Source organism: Podarcis filfolensis (assembly GCF_964270895.1).
Source record: "Podarcis filfolensis genome assembly, chromosome: 1".
Classification (NCBI taxonomy): Eukaryota; Metazoa; Chordata; class Lepidosauria; order Squamata; family Lacertidae; genus Podarcis; species Podarcis filfolensis.
This window is the reverse complement of record NC_139604.1, coordinates 30,115,138-30,132,497: the sequence shown is the minus strand read 5'-3', so window position 1 is coordinate 30,132,497 and position 17,360 is coordinate 30,115,138. Positions and strand designations below refer to the sequence as shown.

The following is a 17,360-nucleotide window of genomic DNA, read 5'->3' as shown; positions in this document are numbered from 1 at the left end:
TATGCCCACAATAATGCTTATTTCTGCTTAGTGTGCCTGGTTGTCATTGGAATAATAAAAAAAGGTTAATGGTGAACTATAAATAAGAAGGCAGATGTGATGTGAAGTGAAGGCTCTCAGCATGTTATTTAGCCATGCTGTGAACTGGCCTTCAAAACAGAAGTGTCAGACAAGGATACCAGCAAATCAAACGCTGGTTCAGGCCCATCAATCTTTTCCCTCCTCAGTTGCTTAGGCTTCCAGATGGGAAGGGCCAACAACTTGTCCCACCTGAAAGCAGCAAAGTGTCCTCTTGTTTTCAGATGCCTGGATGTAGCGTGCTTTGCTAATTTTTGGAGACAAGGGAATGAGTGGGCAGGGAAAGGCAAGGGAGACAAGCTGAAACTCGAGTTTGGTTTGCTAATATGCACAAGGTTCTTGTGGCAACCCCCTTTTTGCCTCCCCAATTCTTTGCTTCATTTGTTACTGTGACATAGTTCACACATCACATTAAACCATAGTTGAAATCAACTTTGGTTTCATGAGAACATGCAGTGTCCTGGTGCACGCTGCTGAAACGGTAGGTGCTTTCCTGCTGCAGTCCCAGGAAACAAACCATGGTCTTATTTGCCATGTCATCTGAACCTGGATTCATGGTTTGTTTCTCTCCTAACAAAACGTAAGTGGAAAACAAGGTTTGTTCTTGCATGGCCTCTGTGACTTTTGAGGGGCCTGCGTTTGGGTGACGCAACAAACCAGACCATGGCTTGTTGCCTGCAATGAGGCAACAGCAGAAGTGGGAGAGGAGCAAAACACCCAGAATTTCGTCAGTGTGCAGCAGCATGCTGCTTGTTCACATCAAATCATAGCTTATTCTAACTATGGTTTATTGGAACTATGGTTTAACGTGACGTTCAGTCCAGGCTATTAGTTTGGAGGAGACACTGAAACCCTATTAATAGGGTTAATAGCATAGCTGGAAACATAGGCTAAAATATTTAGTTTCCTTATAGGCCTTGAACCACGGGATATATTTCCTTGCCGAAACTGCATCTTCTGTCATTTGAGGTATAAATGCTGATGAGATCCAAAGCAGCAAATGAAAGTTAAATGTGCTGGCTCTTTACTCCATGGAAAGCAGGATTGTGAAATCATTTTAAATGCTGCCAGCTTTTTTTGTGGTGAAAGTAAATGGTCTTTGCTCAATATTTCAAGTCCAGGTATTAGTTCATGACCTGCCCACTTTAAAAACAAACAAACACTTCCCCCCTTCTGCCTAACCTTTTTTGTACTTTGTGAATGGTGAATCTATGTTTTCTAACAACAACAAAGAAGAATTCTTTACCAGAAGCCTCTCAATTATTAACAGATTATGCTGAATAATTTTAAGCACTTCTGGCATAGTGATATGCATATTACAATCTGTCCATGACATGTATTTAAGAACTGGGAGCATAACATCCCACTCTCAGAGGTATTTAAGGTGCCAAGTTCATGTCATTCTGACATGTGTTCAGCCTGAATGACGTCAGTGGATTCAGCCAGCCAAACAATGCTGCTGCTGTTGCTCATCCAATATTTCCACCAGGTTTTTATTGCAGCTAGGACCATTGAAATGAATGGAAAGTATGCTGTGTTCAGTGGATAGTGTCCACTGGTGCTCTCACCTGTCTTTCTTGAAAATTCCAAGCTTGGCATTGACCTCTTAGCCTTGCATTCATTGTACATTCATGTACAACCTAAGTTCAAACGTCTCTCTACATTTTCTATTACCCTTATATCACACTGATTGGATGTTGTCCAAGGTCAGCCCACTACTGGGCCTTTCTGGGACCAATCAGGGCATATGCACCGAGTAAGCTTGTGGCAAGATATTACCCAGAAGTTTGAAATTACCCAGAAATCTGTGCACCGTCGTACTGTTGCCTAGCAATGTCTTTGATGCTCTGTTATTAAGAGTACATCACAGTCCTCCTTAGTTTGGCCTATGGACCAATTGTGGTCATATGCAAATACCCTAAGCGTAGGGTCCACACAAGCCCCTTCATGAATTCATTGGATGTACGAGGGGCTAGCAAGAAGACACTAGCTGTCTGTGTCTCCTCTGTCAGTCAGGATTCAGCATTGATGGGAACCCTTGTCAGTCAGCGTTCTGGAAAGGTAGAGAAGCCCTGCATGCCTACAGTTGTATGAATACCAAACACACAGCCCCTGGGTAGTGTGGCCAGCCAAACACATCCGTCTGGAAGGAGCATGGGCAGAAGCCATATTCCACATTCTTTGTGTGTTTGTGTGCACGTGTGTGTGTGTGTGTGTGTGTGTGTGTGTAAGACAGAACTTTCAATTAACAGTTATGAGAAATGCAACAGTGGTTAATTAGAAAAATGAGATGTATCCTACCCTCAGACTTAACCTGCAAGATCTCCACATACAACTTGAGCTTGTGTGTGGATGTGTGTCTTTGTGTGCCTATGGGTTTGTAATACTATGGCTCTTATGTCTTGTAGCTCTCCAAGAGGTACTTCAACTCCCTTTTTTGACCAGTGTACAAAATAATAGGCTCCCTCCTCAGATCCTTGAAAAATAACAAACCTCCCACCATTACTTTTTAGGCTTTAATTTAAATTGGTGTTTGGAACATTTGGACACCCACACAGAGCCTTTTCTGCCATTCCTACATTTAGCTAACAGTTCAAAAGCTTTCAAAGCCACTGTGGAGCAGGAAAATAATAAAATAATTGTAATGCTGTGAAACATGGCCTAAAGAAGTGGGATTTTTTAAAAAATAAAACTGAGCTGAATATCTTCCTCCATGGGACCAATTCTTCCTCAAGAAAAGGGTGGGAGATATACAGAAATGTTTGAGAAGAGTTGATCATTCCATTGGGAATTGGTGGTAGCCATCTTTCTATTCCCCAAAGTGCATCCCTGGGAATGACATTATGCTATTGTATTGTTCCCACTGGGGCATCCCATCGTATATGTTTTGTATGATCTTTTTAAATGGTGAGTATATTTATGTGTATGGTTATAAATGTGTTGCATGTGGCTTGGAGACCTTAGAGTAAGAAGTGATTAACAAGTAGAATAAATAATAATGATAATAAAAGTAATTTTATTATTACCAGTCCTTTTTTCGGGAGTGGGGTACGCAGGGGTACGCATACCCCTAAACATTTTGTGAATCTAAGTTTGGCCTCATTGAGGGGCAGTATTTCAATATGAGTAGGAAAATTGTAGAAAAATGGTCAACTCTCACCAAAGATATTACAATATTCAGTGGGTATTTTTGAAGGGTAGTTTAGTTTTTAATATTTACTATACTATGTTCCTTATACATAGAATGGCATGGCTGCCTCTGGTGGAGGAATTAGAATACTGCTGAGCGGCAGCAATTGTCAGATATTGTCGTAGGTGGAACATTTGGTTTTTCTGTCTTTGGTAAAAAATTTCTTTATTGGGCTCACCCTGCTTGTACAATTTCCATATTTCCCATTTATAGATCCAATTTCTGTGGTATTAATTTTTCTTTTAAGCCCCATACTTTCCTTCTAGCATTTGCCACATGTCCCTCAGATGTTGATAATGCACACTTTTTATCTACAGTTAAAAGGATCAGAGATCCTTTTATCTACAGTTAAAAGGAAAGAGCCTTTTCTGGCTAACACCTTGGAGGGCTACTGCCAGTCAGAGAAGAGGCTAGAGAGACAAAATAGACTGGACTAGAGAGCAAGTGGACGTGGGTGGCGCTGTGGGTTAAACCACAGAGACTAGGACTTGCCGATCAGAAGGTCAGCAGTTTGAATCCCCGCGACGGGGTGAACTCCCGTTGCTCCGTCCCTGCTGCCAACCTAACAGTTTAAAAGCAGCTCAAAGTGCAAGTAGATAAATAGGTATCGCTCCAGTGGGAAGGTAAACAGCGTTTCCGTGCGCTGCTCTGGTTCGCCAGAAGCGGCTTAGTCATGCTGGCCACATGACCCGGAAGCTGTACGCCGGCTCCCTCGGCCAATAAAGCAAGATGAGCGTCGCAACCCCAGAGTCGGTCATGACTGGACCTAATGGTCAGGGGTCCCTTTACCAATTAGAGAGCAAGTCTTGATGCCTATGCCCCAAAAGTGCATTGTGGATTTACTGTATTTGAGAGGGCTTTCTTCACTTTCAGAGGCTGTGGGAGACAAAACGCCATAGATTGTACGTCCTCCTTCAGAGTGTGGCAGTAGTCAGGGAAGGCCCATCAGCTTAACTTAGCCCAGACTCAGGACACTTTGCAATCTAAAAGCATGCATCAGTCTAGGGTTGCCAGGTCAAAACTCAGAGAGACGGCTCCTTGTACTATCCATGGTATTTCCTGGAAAGGAGATCCACCAGCTCAGGCATCATGGTGATGTGGAGAGCTGTACATGGTGTAATTCAGTGTTCAACTCTGAGAGGTACAGAGGCATTCCGAAGGACTGGGCTTCCTCCACATTTACCGTATTTTTCCCTCTATAACACGCAGATTTTTTCTCCTAAAAAGGAAGGGGAAATGTCTGTGCGTGTTATTGAGCGAATGTGTGGTCCCTGGAGCCAAATGGCAAAAAAAATCAGGCAAAAATCAAATCGCGCGTCTCGGAGAAGGGAAACCTGAAAAGAGGAAGTGGCTGCTTTCCTGCATTCTGCCTCAGGGTCTTACTGCCCACCCGCCTCTGTTTCCTTGCTGTGTTTGCTCAAACGGAACAAAGAGCAGGGAAAGCCCCTCCCCTCCAGGCAAGCAGAGTGTCGGCTCTGTGCTCCGGTGCTGCTGAAAACATGCAGGAGGGAGAGAGAGAGAGAGAGAGAGAGAGAGAGAGAGAGAGAGAGCGCGCGCGCGCTGGCTGGCTTGGGTGGGTAGGTGAGGGAAAACTTTTGCCTTCCTTTCCTCCCTCCCGTTATACCCCTCTCCTGCATTCTTAGCCAGCTGCTTCTCTGCACACCCCTCTCGTGCTCCTTGTCCATTCTGTATTTTTCCTTCCTTCCCCACTTAAAATGTGGTTAAAAAGCATGGATCCACATGGATCCTCAGGATCTTTGCATTGGGTCACCCCAAATTCACCATCAGATCACATAGCATGTCCATGGCTACAGCCTGCCCCCCCCCAAATCACGCACCCACTGTTGCCTGGGGCTGCAATGGTGCAAAAACGTGGTTAAAAAGCATGGATCCACAGGGATTCTCAGGATTTTTGCATTGGGTCACCCCAAATTCACCATCAGAGCACATAGCATGTCCATGGCTACAGCCTGCCCCCCCCCAAATCACGCACCCACTGTTGCCTGGGGCTGCAATGGTGCAAAAACGTGGTTACAAAGCATGGATCCACAGGGATTCTCAGGATTTTTGCATTGGGTCACCCCAAATTCACCATCAGATCACATGTCTGTGGCCACAGCATGAAGCACAAAAATGATACATCCACTGTTTCATTCAGAATGTTTTTTCCCTTGTTTTCCTCCTCTAAAAACGATGTGCGTGTTATGGTCAGGTGCGTGTTATCGAGCGAAAAATACGGTATCTTGTATGTTTTCGTCCCAGACTTCCTAGGGAATTCCGATGATGCAACTTACCAGTTTTAAGATTATAAATGATCAGGCTTTTTTCCTTTCCCCCCACTTTCAGATGCAGCTGTATGGAACCAGACAACCCCAGCAATAATACTTTGCGATACTGGCAGTCCAAAAACATGTCTTCGTCAGACATACCTTGGGGAAACCTAACTGTGTCAGTAAGTGTACCACTGAAACACATCACAGATGAACTTTACTCTGACCGTAAAGGTGTGGCCTGTCGAATGTAGGTTGGCAGGGTGTCAGAGATGGGGAGGATCAGGTGTTGTACCCCAGTCTTGCCACTTTTGTAATAACTGAAGATTATACGCAAAGAACAGTCAGTGGCTTTATATAGCTATTACCTCTCGTATCGAGGCAGCATGCTTCTGAAAACCAGTTGCTGAGGATCATGTATGGGACATGCCCTGCATGTAGACTTCCCTAGACATCTAGTTAACCACTGTGGAGATAGGATTCTAGACTGCGTGAGCTTTTGGTCTGATCCAGCAGGGCTCCTCTTACGATGTAGGGGGCCATCCATGTGATTGGAAAGTCTGCATGCTGTATGGGCCATCCATGCAGGGGTAGCGTACACAAACCCTGCCCACGCGTGTGTTTGCAGTGTCATCTGCAAAGGTCTTAACAGTTAATGAAAACGTGTAGCAACTTCTCTGTTCCTGAATTGCAATTACAAATATGGAATATTTAAGGAATATCTTAGAGGCTAAAAGTCACAAACCTTTCCATTTAATTAAACTTTTCAGTGGTGACTATTCCCTATTGTTATTGTTCAGTTTTTTGTTTTTTTTAAAAAAGCACCAATGCCAGTGTGCACTATTCTGAGAAACTTTGTGTAGCGACAGGGAGCATTACTAAGATTAAGCCCGCATTCATCAAATAGCAGCAGATTTGACCTAAATTCTACCAGATGGTAAATCTGAAGCTGCGATGTGAAAAAAGGGACATGTAAGCTCTATATTTCTCCCCAAATACCACTCCAGATGTTCATCTATAGCAAAAGAGTTAAAATGGAAGGTTTGCAAACATCCTTTCTGCACGTTCCTTTATTGTCAGATGTGTAGGTTGTGACCTGGGTAACAGGAAGCGTGGTCTACTTATTCCCTAGCTCCCGGAGAATCTCCATGGCCTGCAATTAAGTTTTATATGAATATGGATAGCTCAGTTGGTTAAAGTGTGGTGCTGATAACGCCAAGGTTGCAGGTTCAATCCCTGGATGGGAAAGACGCATATTCCTGCATTGCAGGGGGTTGGGCCAGATGAGCCTCAGCCTCCCTTCCAACTCTGCAGTTCTATGATAGCAAGGGAACATGCCCAGGATTGCATAACATTTAAGGCATTTTCTGCTAAATGACCCTGAGTAGGCATAGGAAGCTGCCTTCTCCTGAACTCAGTACTGTCTCATCTGACTGGCAGCTCAGTAATGGAGCACATACAGAAGGACCTGGCGAAGACTTCCATCTGAAAACCTAGTGGGTACTGTAGTTTGATGCCCAGTGCAGTTTTTAATTGTTTAAGCTCCTGTTTGACATGCAGTCCACTTTTTGCACGGTGCAGACACTGGGTTTATTATTTTATTGAGTTTACTAATTATGTATTTATTATTTACTACTATATAATTTGCTATTTCAAATTATACTTAACAGATGCTTGGTGGCATGCAATAGAATTTTAGGTTTGATCCCAGCCTGTCATTTCATAGTTGACTTGGCATACAACAGATTCCATTATTCGTTTTGCTGGATAACACCAAAGTTTACCTAAGCTAGCACTCAAAGCAAGAATCTCATCAACCAGCAGGCGCTGGGACATTCACAGGATATTGGCCTTTAGTCCACTGGTGGGTTAGGGACTACCTTCTGCTCATCTTTGGTTATTTGTGGGGCATAGGAATTTGTTCACCCCCCCAAAAAAATATAGTCTGCCCCCCCACAAGGTCTGAGGGACAGTGGACTGGCCCCCTGCTGAAAAAGTTTGCTGACCCCTGTCTTAGGGCATGTCAGCTTTCCTGCCAATTCACTGTTTCTCATGGTCCCACTGCAAATAATGAATCTGTGGCTGAAGGGATAGAGGCTATAATATTTAAAGAATCCCTCACTGGCATCACTCATCCTGCTCAATGCTCGGGATCCCTTTGTGGTGACAACTACCTATAACAGGGTTTCCCAATCTTGGGTCTCAAGCTATTTTTGGAGGACAATCCCCCTCATCCCTGCCCACTGGTCCCACTAGCTTAGGGATGATGGGAGTTGTAGTCCAAAACAGCTGGAGACCCAAGTTTGGGAAACACTGATCTATAACTGCAACACAGATACAGATGAAAGCATGGACCGGTTGTGGAGGCAGGAGCCAGTGTGGTGCAGTGGTTAAGAGCAGTGGACTCGTAATCTGGTGAACCGGGTTCGCGTCTCCGCTCCTCCCCATGCAGCTGCTGGGTGACCTTGGGCCAGTCACACTTCTTTGAAGTCTCTCAGCCCCACTCACCTCACAGAGTGTTTGTTGTGGAGGAGGAAGGGAAAGGAGAATGTTAGTCACTTTGAGACTCCTTCGGGTAGTGATAAAGCGGGATATCAAATCCAAACTCTTCTTCTTCTTCTTCCATGACCACAGGATTCATCCAGCTCTGTTTGGCTGCTTCCTGCCCCATGAGTTCCCAACAGTGCTGGCTGGTGGCGGCGGCATTGCACTTGTCAAGCAGACAATGACAAGTGCCACTTCTACACCACTGCAGCGCTTTGGGATTGGGTTGCTCATAATGGGGTTTATTTTCTGCTTAGGAATTGCATATCCAGAGACACTTACGTTCATATGTTTGGAACACTTTTTTTTTGCCCATGGAAGTTCCCATGAGGCCTGTAACTTGCAAGTCAGTAGCAGATGGATCTGAGCTGCGGCAACTTGCCGCACTTCCAAAAGTACCTCAGAGACCACAAAAGCGGCTGTAGCTGAGATCCATGAAGTGCCGTCTCACACTCCGTCTTCTTCGCAGAAATGGGTGGCTCTTGTGAGCGTGAAAAAGTCCCAGTGTTAATATGCAATTATTATTGTTCTCATTTGCAAGTGGGTCACATATCTTTCTATCCCCCCCCCCCCAGTATCGGGGTTGGATTCCCAACTTTGCTATGTTATTATCTGGCTGCCTCTTCACATATCTGAAGTTTAAATGCAAAATAATAAATGAATAATCCTTGCGATACTATAAATAATCTGTGATGTCAGGATTAGGGATGTGTAGAATCCCCATGGGGAATTCTTGCTTGCCTCATTGAAATTCCTTGTGCTCTCCACACTTGCCTTGAAACTTCATTCTAGGCAAAATTTGGTGTCCACGAGGGTTCTGCTCTTATCAGTTTCTTTGACTGTTTGGAGAGTTTATTCTTTAGCTCCCAGATTCCCCACACCTACCGCACATATTGACATGACTTATCCTGCAGTAATGTAACTTCAGATGAATGACAGCGAAGAAAGGGAGGGTTCTGCTGAGAAATTTTCTGTTGATTTCCCTTGAGATTCCCCAGAAATGTCACCTTAGCAAAAAAAAACCCCCAAAAACAAACACCCAACACCTTAGAATTTCACATTACGCAAAATGCAGTAGCAAATCTAGCTAGGATATAAATAGCCTATTTTGTGTTAGGGATACTTAAAAAATGGGAATCTTGTAACATGATATACAAAGGAAACATTATCACCATACTGTTAGAAGAAAATAGAACGTATTTTCCATTGAAGATAACATGTTTTGCTTTGTTTTCTTCTATTAATAATAATGATAATGATAATGTAAAATATACACAAAAATAACATACATTGAATTAATATAGCAACAGCAAAACATTCCAGTCCAGAACAGAAAGCTGCAACATGGAAACAACTTTAAAACCCAAGCTGTCACCCATGTTGTAAAATAGCTCACAAATACATATTGTTTGCATTAGGACAATGCTGTTCCTTTTATGGAAGTTGATGGTTTTTTTCCCCAGAGTTTATAAAGCCCTGCTAGCTTTTTCTAATTTATTTAGGCTAGAATCAAGATGCTGTTGATTATATATATGCAACAGAACCTGGGAAATATGTTTTTTTTCCTGCTAAAATAAAGCTTTAAAAATCAACACTAATTAGAGATGTTTTATCATTTTTGTTTAAAATGTTCCCTTTTGCATTTGTTGATCTAATTCATTATGGCCTATGCCAAGTGCAGTTCTCTGTGTTTTTGGATGGAAGTCTTGCCCAGCCCTTTCTCAGCATGGTGGAGGTTGAAGCAGAGACCTCTTAAATGCATAGCATGCACACCAGCACTGAACTATGGCCCTTTCCCTAATACTTTTAGGCCCCAGTTCTTACCTGGGATTAAGTCTCACTAAATGCAACGAGTCTTGCTTCTGAGTAAACCTGTATAGGATTGCACTGTTAGCTAACCATCAAATGAGGTATCAATGGCATTTAAATGCATTGCTATGCTAGCAAATTTCAATATGAATTTCTTTTTTTTTTTTAAATAACGTGGGTATTTGCAGTCTGTTAAATGAAACTGACTGTTGGTTATAAAAAGAAAATTTTGTCTTTACTACTTTCTTCTTCACTCATTATTTGGAGCAATGCTGGAGCCAAAACAGCTTCCCAAAGAAATGTTAAAAAAAAATAAATAAATACCGTTCTTGTTTTATATGTAAAAAAATCATATCTCACCTCCTCAAAAAAGGATCGCAGGGCAAGTCACATGTAAAATTGTATAAAGCTGTCATGAAAAACATCAAAACATCTAAAATTCAAGTTCTAGCTTTGTGTATATATCTTCCCTCAACAAAAGGCCAGCATGGTGGAAAAGGTCCTGAAAGCTACCCCTTGTTGGCAGCTGTCCACCTCAGAGGGAAGATTATTCCACAACTGGTGCTACCACCAAGAATTTCCAGTAACCCAGGCTTTATTTAGCAGGGGTACAATGAAAAGGGCCTTCCCTGCAGACCTCGTGTCAAATTGTGTCCCTCAGCCTCAGACCAATGGATAAAAAATTGCCCTCAAGTTTTCGTTGGTCAGTATACCTATTATATTGATTAAAACTTGCAGTCGCAGTTTTAAATATGGGCTTGTTGTTTTCCTCTCCTTGGAAAAACAACAGGCTTACAAGAGAAGCTCCTGAAAAGCTTTTGTAATCATAACAGATTTGGCGTGCTCTAGCCTTTAAAGCCCAAGACTGAGAGAAAATGTCGAGGTTGAAACATATAAAAACAAAAGCCCTCCAGATGGTTTGTTTGTCATTGACTAGTCAACCGCTTGGTGTTAAGGTTCACATTTATTCACTCACACTGGCCCAATCTAGTACGAATTCGTTTATTCGTGTGCCCTCAGAACATGGAATGATAATCCTTACATGAACAATCTGTGGCAGGGAATCCCATGCACTCCACTTGCATGTGTGGAAAGGGACCCAAATTAGAGGTGCTCATGGAGCCTGCTAGAGAGGGGATATGTCTTCACCTCCCTGCCAATCATCAGTTCAGCCAGAGGAAGAGAAGGAGAACCTCAATGCAGAGACACCCAGGCAGGGAATGGAAAATTCTTTCACCCCGAGGTTCACGTTCCCTTCGGAGCAGACCTCCGAGGCCATGTTTTATGCAATCAGTTCTATTTTTCTAGAAAAAGAGGTGCTGGAACTCAGCCTGAACGCCTCCCTTGTTCTCTAATAATGGCAATAGTGCCCACCTGAGAGGTGCCAGAATTCAGTTCCAGCAAGTTCTGTCTGTGGAAAGAAGCCCGAAGCACAATTCATAGTTCTTTGGACCCATGCCCCCAAATTTTGCTTCTTCTGGGTGCCAAATTTGATCATAAACAGCTCCCTCTGCAATCAATTTTGTTTCAGCCTGAATGCAAACAATTTTGTGGAGTCTATTGCCACCTTGTGGCAAAAGGAAACTGTTTCTTCACGTTATAGAAGGAATAGTTTGAATCCTCTGAGCTGATGTTTTACATAACATCAGATTTGGGCAATAATCTCCAAACTCTTATTTACTCAGCACTAATTTAGATAAAGTGGTTTCAGGAGTTTATCTGTGAATTACACCCAACTATTCCTGCATGAAGTGGCATGTTATTCATATAAACCTTCATTTTAAACTATTTTCCTCTAAAATCCTCAATTAGTTGCAGCTGAACAGGGGTGGGGGGTGGGGTGGGAAACCACTATATTGAAATGTAATTCACCAACATAATGAGAGAGAGAATAGAACCAGTCAAAAAGGCTGTGCTATTGTAAGCACTGGGGGTTGGGGCAGGAGACAATAAAAGTGAGGTGTGTGTTTTGTGTACAAAAACGCCCCAAAATATATTTATGGGAAATGTCCAGATGTATGGCAACCATAACAGTTGTGATTGGGGGCCCTGTGTGATATGGAAAATATCACAGAACTATTGATATCTGTATTTGAGGTTGTCTTTAGTGAACACTTGCTTAAGCTTTGAGATTTCTGATATCTACATATGCTATACCATAGCTTAGTAGCCAAGAAAGACTCCATGCATCTTGAGCATCTGAAGCAGGCCAATGATTGTGATAGTTTGAGATTATGGTGAAAGTTTTGAGTGCACATACCATTCATGTTCCAGCCTCTATAAGTAGCTGTGTATTTGATGTCAAAGAATTTACTAATATAGACAGGTCATGTTATTACTGTTTTTGATTGCCTTTGGCTTAGCTTCTGTGGATCAGAGGTGCTTTTAATTTTAATGTAAATGCTAGCTTTATCCGTTTTTCAGCACTTCCAGACATGAAGAATGGAACGGCACAGTGCTTCCTGTGAAATGTTGGGACACTATGTAACAGCGAACTTTGGTATTCTGTCAGATATTTGCTAAATAGAGCGGTTTAACCATTCCTGGATATCTGAGGAGTGTTCTCTAGCATGATATGCATGTTTTCAAACATGCACAAATTAACCCATTTTGCTTAGACATTTTTGCAGCTGACGGCAATAGTGCAAATGCTATTCCCTACTGTGGACCATTTTTTAAAAGGCATACAAAGATGGAAGCCACATTTCTTCGTGGTAAAGCTACCTCTGTAGATTATGCTGTGTTCCACTATTCTTAGGTGCGCAACTTAAACATCTTCCGCATATTCCTTGCAGGGTGACCAATGTGTTGCCCACCAGATGTTGTTGACTGCAGCTCCCATCAGCCCAGCTAGCGTGGCCAATGGCCAGGGATGATGGGAGTTGTAGTCCAACAATATTTGGACGGTACCACATTTGCTTATTCCTTCCTTAAAAAGGTAACGTATGACGTTGCCTTAGGTGTCAGGATTTGGACAGCTGAATTGAAAACCTTTCAGGTCAGTAGTAATTAATGGAATGTGCAAATCAGTCTTTTGTTTCTCTGTGAATAGGATCTGTTGCAAGGATATAAAAATGTGCTTTTGCTTTCCATGTTAGGAATGTAAGGACTGGCAAGGGGCATTTGTAGGACACGCCTGTGGACACCATGGTCCTTACGTCCCAGATGTTCTCTTCTGGTCAGTCATCTTATTCTTTTCTACAGTGACACTGTCATCCACGCTTAAACAGTTCAAAACCAGTCGATACTTCCCGACCAAGGTAACTTGAATATTATTATTTTTTAATTGTTTTGCAAATGCAGGATACAAGTCTACCTCAACAGAAATAAAAAACTGAACTCGTCAGCAGCACCGAGATTGCACTGATATACTGTGTCGTAGCATTTCCCCCCCCCCCAAAAAAAGAACTTTAATACTTGCAATATAGGAGGGAGGATATGCAGAAGGTTTTATTCTTGCCACCAAGTTTAGATTGAAACAGGGAGCAGTTTGTAGCAGAATACATCAAGCACAATAGACTCAGTTCGGTTAGAAATGTAAATGTGTATGACAGACCGTGATTGTGAGAGGAGAAATCTACTCCAAATTAACAGGTTGGCTTTAGGCGTTTTTTGGCCCCTGGAGCCAAATGTCAAAATGTCAGGCCCTTCTGTGGGCCTGCGCTGATTTTTTAAAAAATGGCAGACAGAGACATGAGAAAGCTTCCTGTTCCTTCCTTAGAAGACAGTCTCTGTAAATTATTTGGTGTGCTGTTATCGATCAGCAGCACCTGGCTGAGCTTGTTACTGATTTCTCAGCCAGGGTTTCTCTCCAGAAAGAACAGTTAGCATTGTCCTAAAGAATATAGGCCTTTGCTTAATTTTAGCATAGCAGCTGGGCAACACCATAGAGTGATGCAGTTCGCCCAGATGAAATGACTCGGCTGCAAGAAACTGGGCGCACAGATTTGGCCTGTCCGCCAAATCTTATTGTGCTCATAAAAGGATGTGCGTGCAAATATTCTACCCCCAGTGTATATGTGTGTATCTGTATTAAAAATGTCTCTCTGCTGTCACTGACATTGGCTCAATGTTTCCAGGTGCGGTCTGTAGTGAGTGACTTTGCCGTCTTTCTCACCATCCTGTCCATGGTTTTAGTCGACTATGCCCTTGGGATCCCATCACCAAAGCTCCAAGTTCCCAATGCTTTCAAGGTAATTCCTGACACCGGTCGTACCTGGCTTGGTGTGAAAAGTGAAATTTGCCACAACAAATATGTTTTCAAACCAGCTGTTGTTTCTTTCTGAACGGATCAAAATAATGACACAAAAGTGGAGGTACGTATTGTCTGAGAAAACAAATAAATCAGAAAAGTTAAATTCAAAAGGATTTTTTAAAAAACAAAAAACAGAACAAGACGTTGCTGTAAAGTGACTTACACTGGTCTAATAAGAATAGCTTGTGGGACACGGGTGGCGCTGTGGGTTAAACCACAGAGCCTAGGACTTGCCAATCAGAAGGTTGGCGGTTCGAATCCCCGCGACGGGGTGAGCTCCCGTTGCTCGGTCCCTGCTCCTGCCAACCTAGCAGTTCGAAAGCACGTCAAAGTGCAAGTAGATAAATAGGTACCGCTCAGGCGGGAAGGTAAACAGTGTTTCCATGCACTGCTCTGGTTCGCCAGAAGCGGCTTAGTCATGCTGGCCACATGACCCAGAAGCTGTACGCCGGCTCCCTCGGCCAATGAAGCGAGATGAGCTCTGCAACCCCAGAGTCGGTCATGACTGGACCTAATGGTCAGGGGTCCTTTACCTTTAATAAGAATAGGTTAGTTCAAGTTTCACCCAAACTTGTAGTCCAAAAGCAGCTGGAGACCTCCCATCTAGAGTTGCCATATATTGAAGAGCAAAAAAGAGGACACATTTGCCGACTTCTGCTTTTAACTATGGTTTGCTATGAAGACTATACCCATGAAAAAGAGGACATGACCTGGGAAAAGAGGACATATGGCAACCCTATTTAGCAGGACCAATGGTTAGGGATGATGGGAACTGTAGCCCAAAATCCGCTGGAGACCCAAGTTTGGGAAACCCTGGGTTAGTTTAATAAGTGTGTTTTACCCCTCCTCAATTCCCAGTTGTTTCCTCATTAGGCCTCCAGGGCTCTTGCAACATTAACAAGTGTGATCCTCTGTCTTGTACGGAATTTTAGGGTTGCCACTTCCATTTATCATATTTGATATTTTATGTGTCCTTCCTAAGGCAGCATCTTGCCTTGGATTTTGAATGTTTACAGTAGGTGATATTATTCTGCAGGCCTCCACAGTGATGAAATAATCCCGCCCCGCCGCCCATCCTGAAATTTGCTCTTCTTCTTTTAGCCCACCAGAGATGATCGTGGCTGGTTCATTTCGCCTTTGGGGACCAATCCTTGGTGGACGGTGCTGGCTGCGCTAATCCCGGCTCTGCTTTGTACTATTCTGATATTTATGGACCAGCAGATTACAGCTGTTATTATAAACAGAAAAGAACATAAACTAAAGGTAAAGTGCAAAAGCTGTTTTCACCTTTCTGGTTAGCATTCCAGCATTTTCTTCAATGCAAGTCCCCCCCCCCCACTTCAAAAATGCAGTTTTTTTTGTTTTTGTTTTAGAAAGGCATTTAGAATACACATATTTTCACACTTTTCCCTGTCCAATGTGAAATGTGTGTGTTTCTGTGCAAGCAGTTTGATGTATGTCAGGAAATGCCAAACCTTCGTTAACTTGAATGTATAGGAGGGAACTTGCAGAAGTCCCAGGTATATGATTCAGGCAGCTGAAAATGCAGGGCATAAGAAACTGCGTATATATATATATATATATATAAAATATGACAGTATTGCCATATCATTCTGGGGGATGTAATTCAGCCTTGTGAATATCCACAGTAGATACGAGCTTGCACATTTCTGCGATAGGCTGGATGCAAATGAGGGTTTTGAAAAGATGCAAAGGAAGTTTAAAGAAGGCTTTGTTTTCCATGGGGTGCAGATATACTGTTCCACTATTGTCATACAGGTTTTGTAATTTTTTGCAATGCTAAACCCGCAAGACCTGTTCATGAACGCTAACAGTGTAATTAGCACTCAAAACACAAGCAGTTCTCTCTTTTAAACAGCTCTCCTAAGAAAAGAATGCTGGTCTCCAGCCTTCTTCATTTGTAATTTGTTTTAGGGTATTAATTTTCATTAGCTTACTGGCTGAAAGTCATAGCTTTGACCCTAGGCTTTAAGGGTTGTCCTTTACAGCTTAATTGTATCTGCTTCCTTCTTGTTAAGTGGTTTTCTCATATGTGATGGACTGAGTTTTAATTTCTTTTGTGCCCTGCCCTGAGATTGGTTCTGATGACTTGCACTAAATAAATAAATAATAATGAAAGCGAGATCCCCATCTTTTCCCCGCTTTATAAAAACTTTCCTAACTGGTTGCCTGGAAACTAGCCACTAGCCACAAGACAAGCGGCTAATTCATAAACACAATGTAATTGCGATAAAGGCACCTGGTGTTGTAGGCTCACGCCACAATAAATGTGCTAGTCTTTCCTCGATGTTTTCCTACCCGCCTCCTGTCTTGCTAAAGCTGAAAGTTTTCTAGCGTCTTCCAACTTTCCACACAACTGTCTTTTCCATCCTTTTTACTCCCTTTGTGGAAAACTGCAGCAATTGAGCGCTTAGGATTGCTGGGTTCCAAAAAGACACATTTGCAGTGGAACCCTTCCAACAGATGGGGGGGGGGAATGAAACAAGGTTCATCACTTTTCGGACCAAAAAAAAGGTTGGAAGAAGTTTCAGGAACCAGCTTGTCCGCATGTGTGCCCAGATTTTTCAGCTTCTTTGACTCTTTGGGAAACAGCAACACAGTCATTACAAATGCATTTTCAGCCTCTTTTTCACACTGCAACTTCTTGGTTGCTGTGAATGGTTCTCCCCCCGCCCTTCGTGGGTTGCTTCCCTCCCTCCCTCCCCTGCCCTCTTTGTCAGTCAGGCTCCTTGTGTCAATCCGCAGTGTTTTGTGCGGTTAACTTGACAGATGCAGGGAGTTCCTGCCAAGCTTTAGAATGTGCCCCCCCTTTCATTTCAGCAGTGGCATGTGGGAGTCAGATGGTCTTCCTGGCTGCCCTCTTGCTTTGCTGCATATTCATATTTTTTTCCCCTTGCTCGGGTCTGATGTAGCATCATCACCTGTTGCCATGCCTCCTTCCTCTCCCATATGTCACTTTCCTCGGGCTTCTACGCGAATGTGAGGAAAGCTTAAACCCAGACACTGTTGGAAGCAGCGTACTTGCACTTAACAGCAATTTCACCCCTTTTGACTTTTGGAAAAGTCAGCAGGCATAAGGCCAGATGTTTAAAAGAAGTACAGATTGCACATTCTGTGAGGCACCAGCTCCTTGAAGTGGCTATGAGGACATGGTTTGTCCCTGCGTTTATACATCTTGAATGCTTTTGTCCTG

At 43.0% G+C, this 17,360-nt stretch overlaps 1 protein-coding gene across 8 annotated transcripts in view; it reads left to right on the top strand.

Moving 5' to 3' along the window:
• SLC4A10 (solute carrier family 4 member 10) overlaps positions 1-17,360 on the top strand; it is a 159,023-nt gene that overhangs the window by 123,360 nt on the left and 18,303 nt on the right. For all 8 annotated transcript variants that reach the window (XM_083577107.1, XM_083577103.1, XM_083577105.1 and 5 more), the window contains 4 exons: positions 5,615-5,720; positions 12,990-13,151; positions 13,971-14,084; positions 15,248-15,409. In XM_083577107.1, coding sequence (XP_083433233.1) covers positions 5,615-5,720; positions 12,990-13,151; positions 13,971-14,084; positions 15,248-15,409 — 544 coding nt within the window. The remainder of the gene's footprint in view (positions 1-5,614; positions 5,721-12,989; positions 13,152-13,970; positions 14,085-15,247; positions 15,410-17,360) is intronic.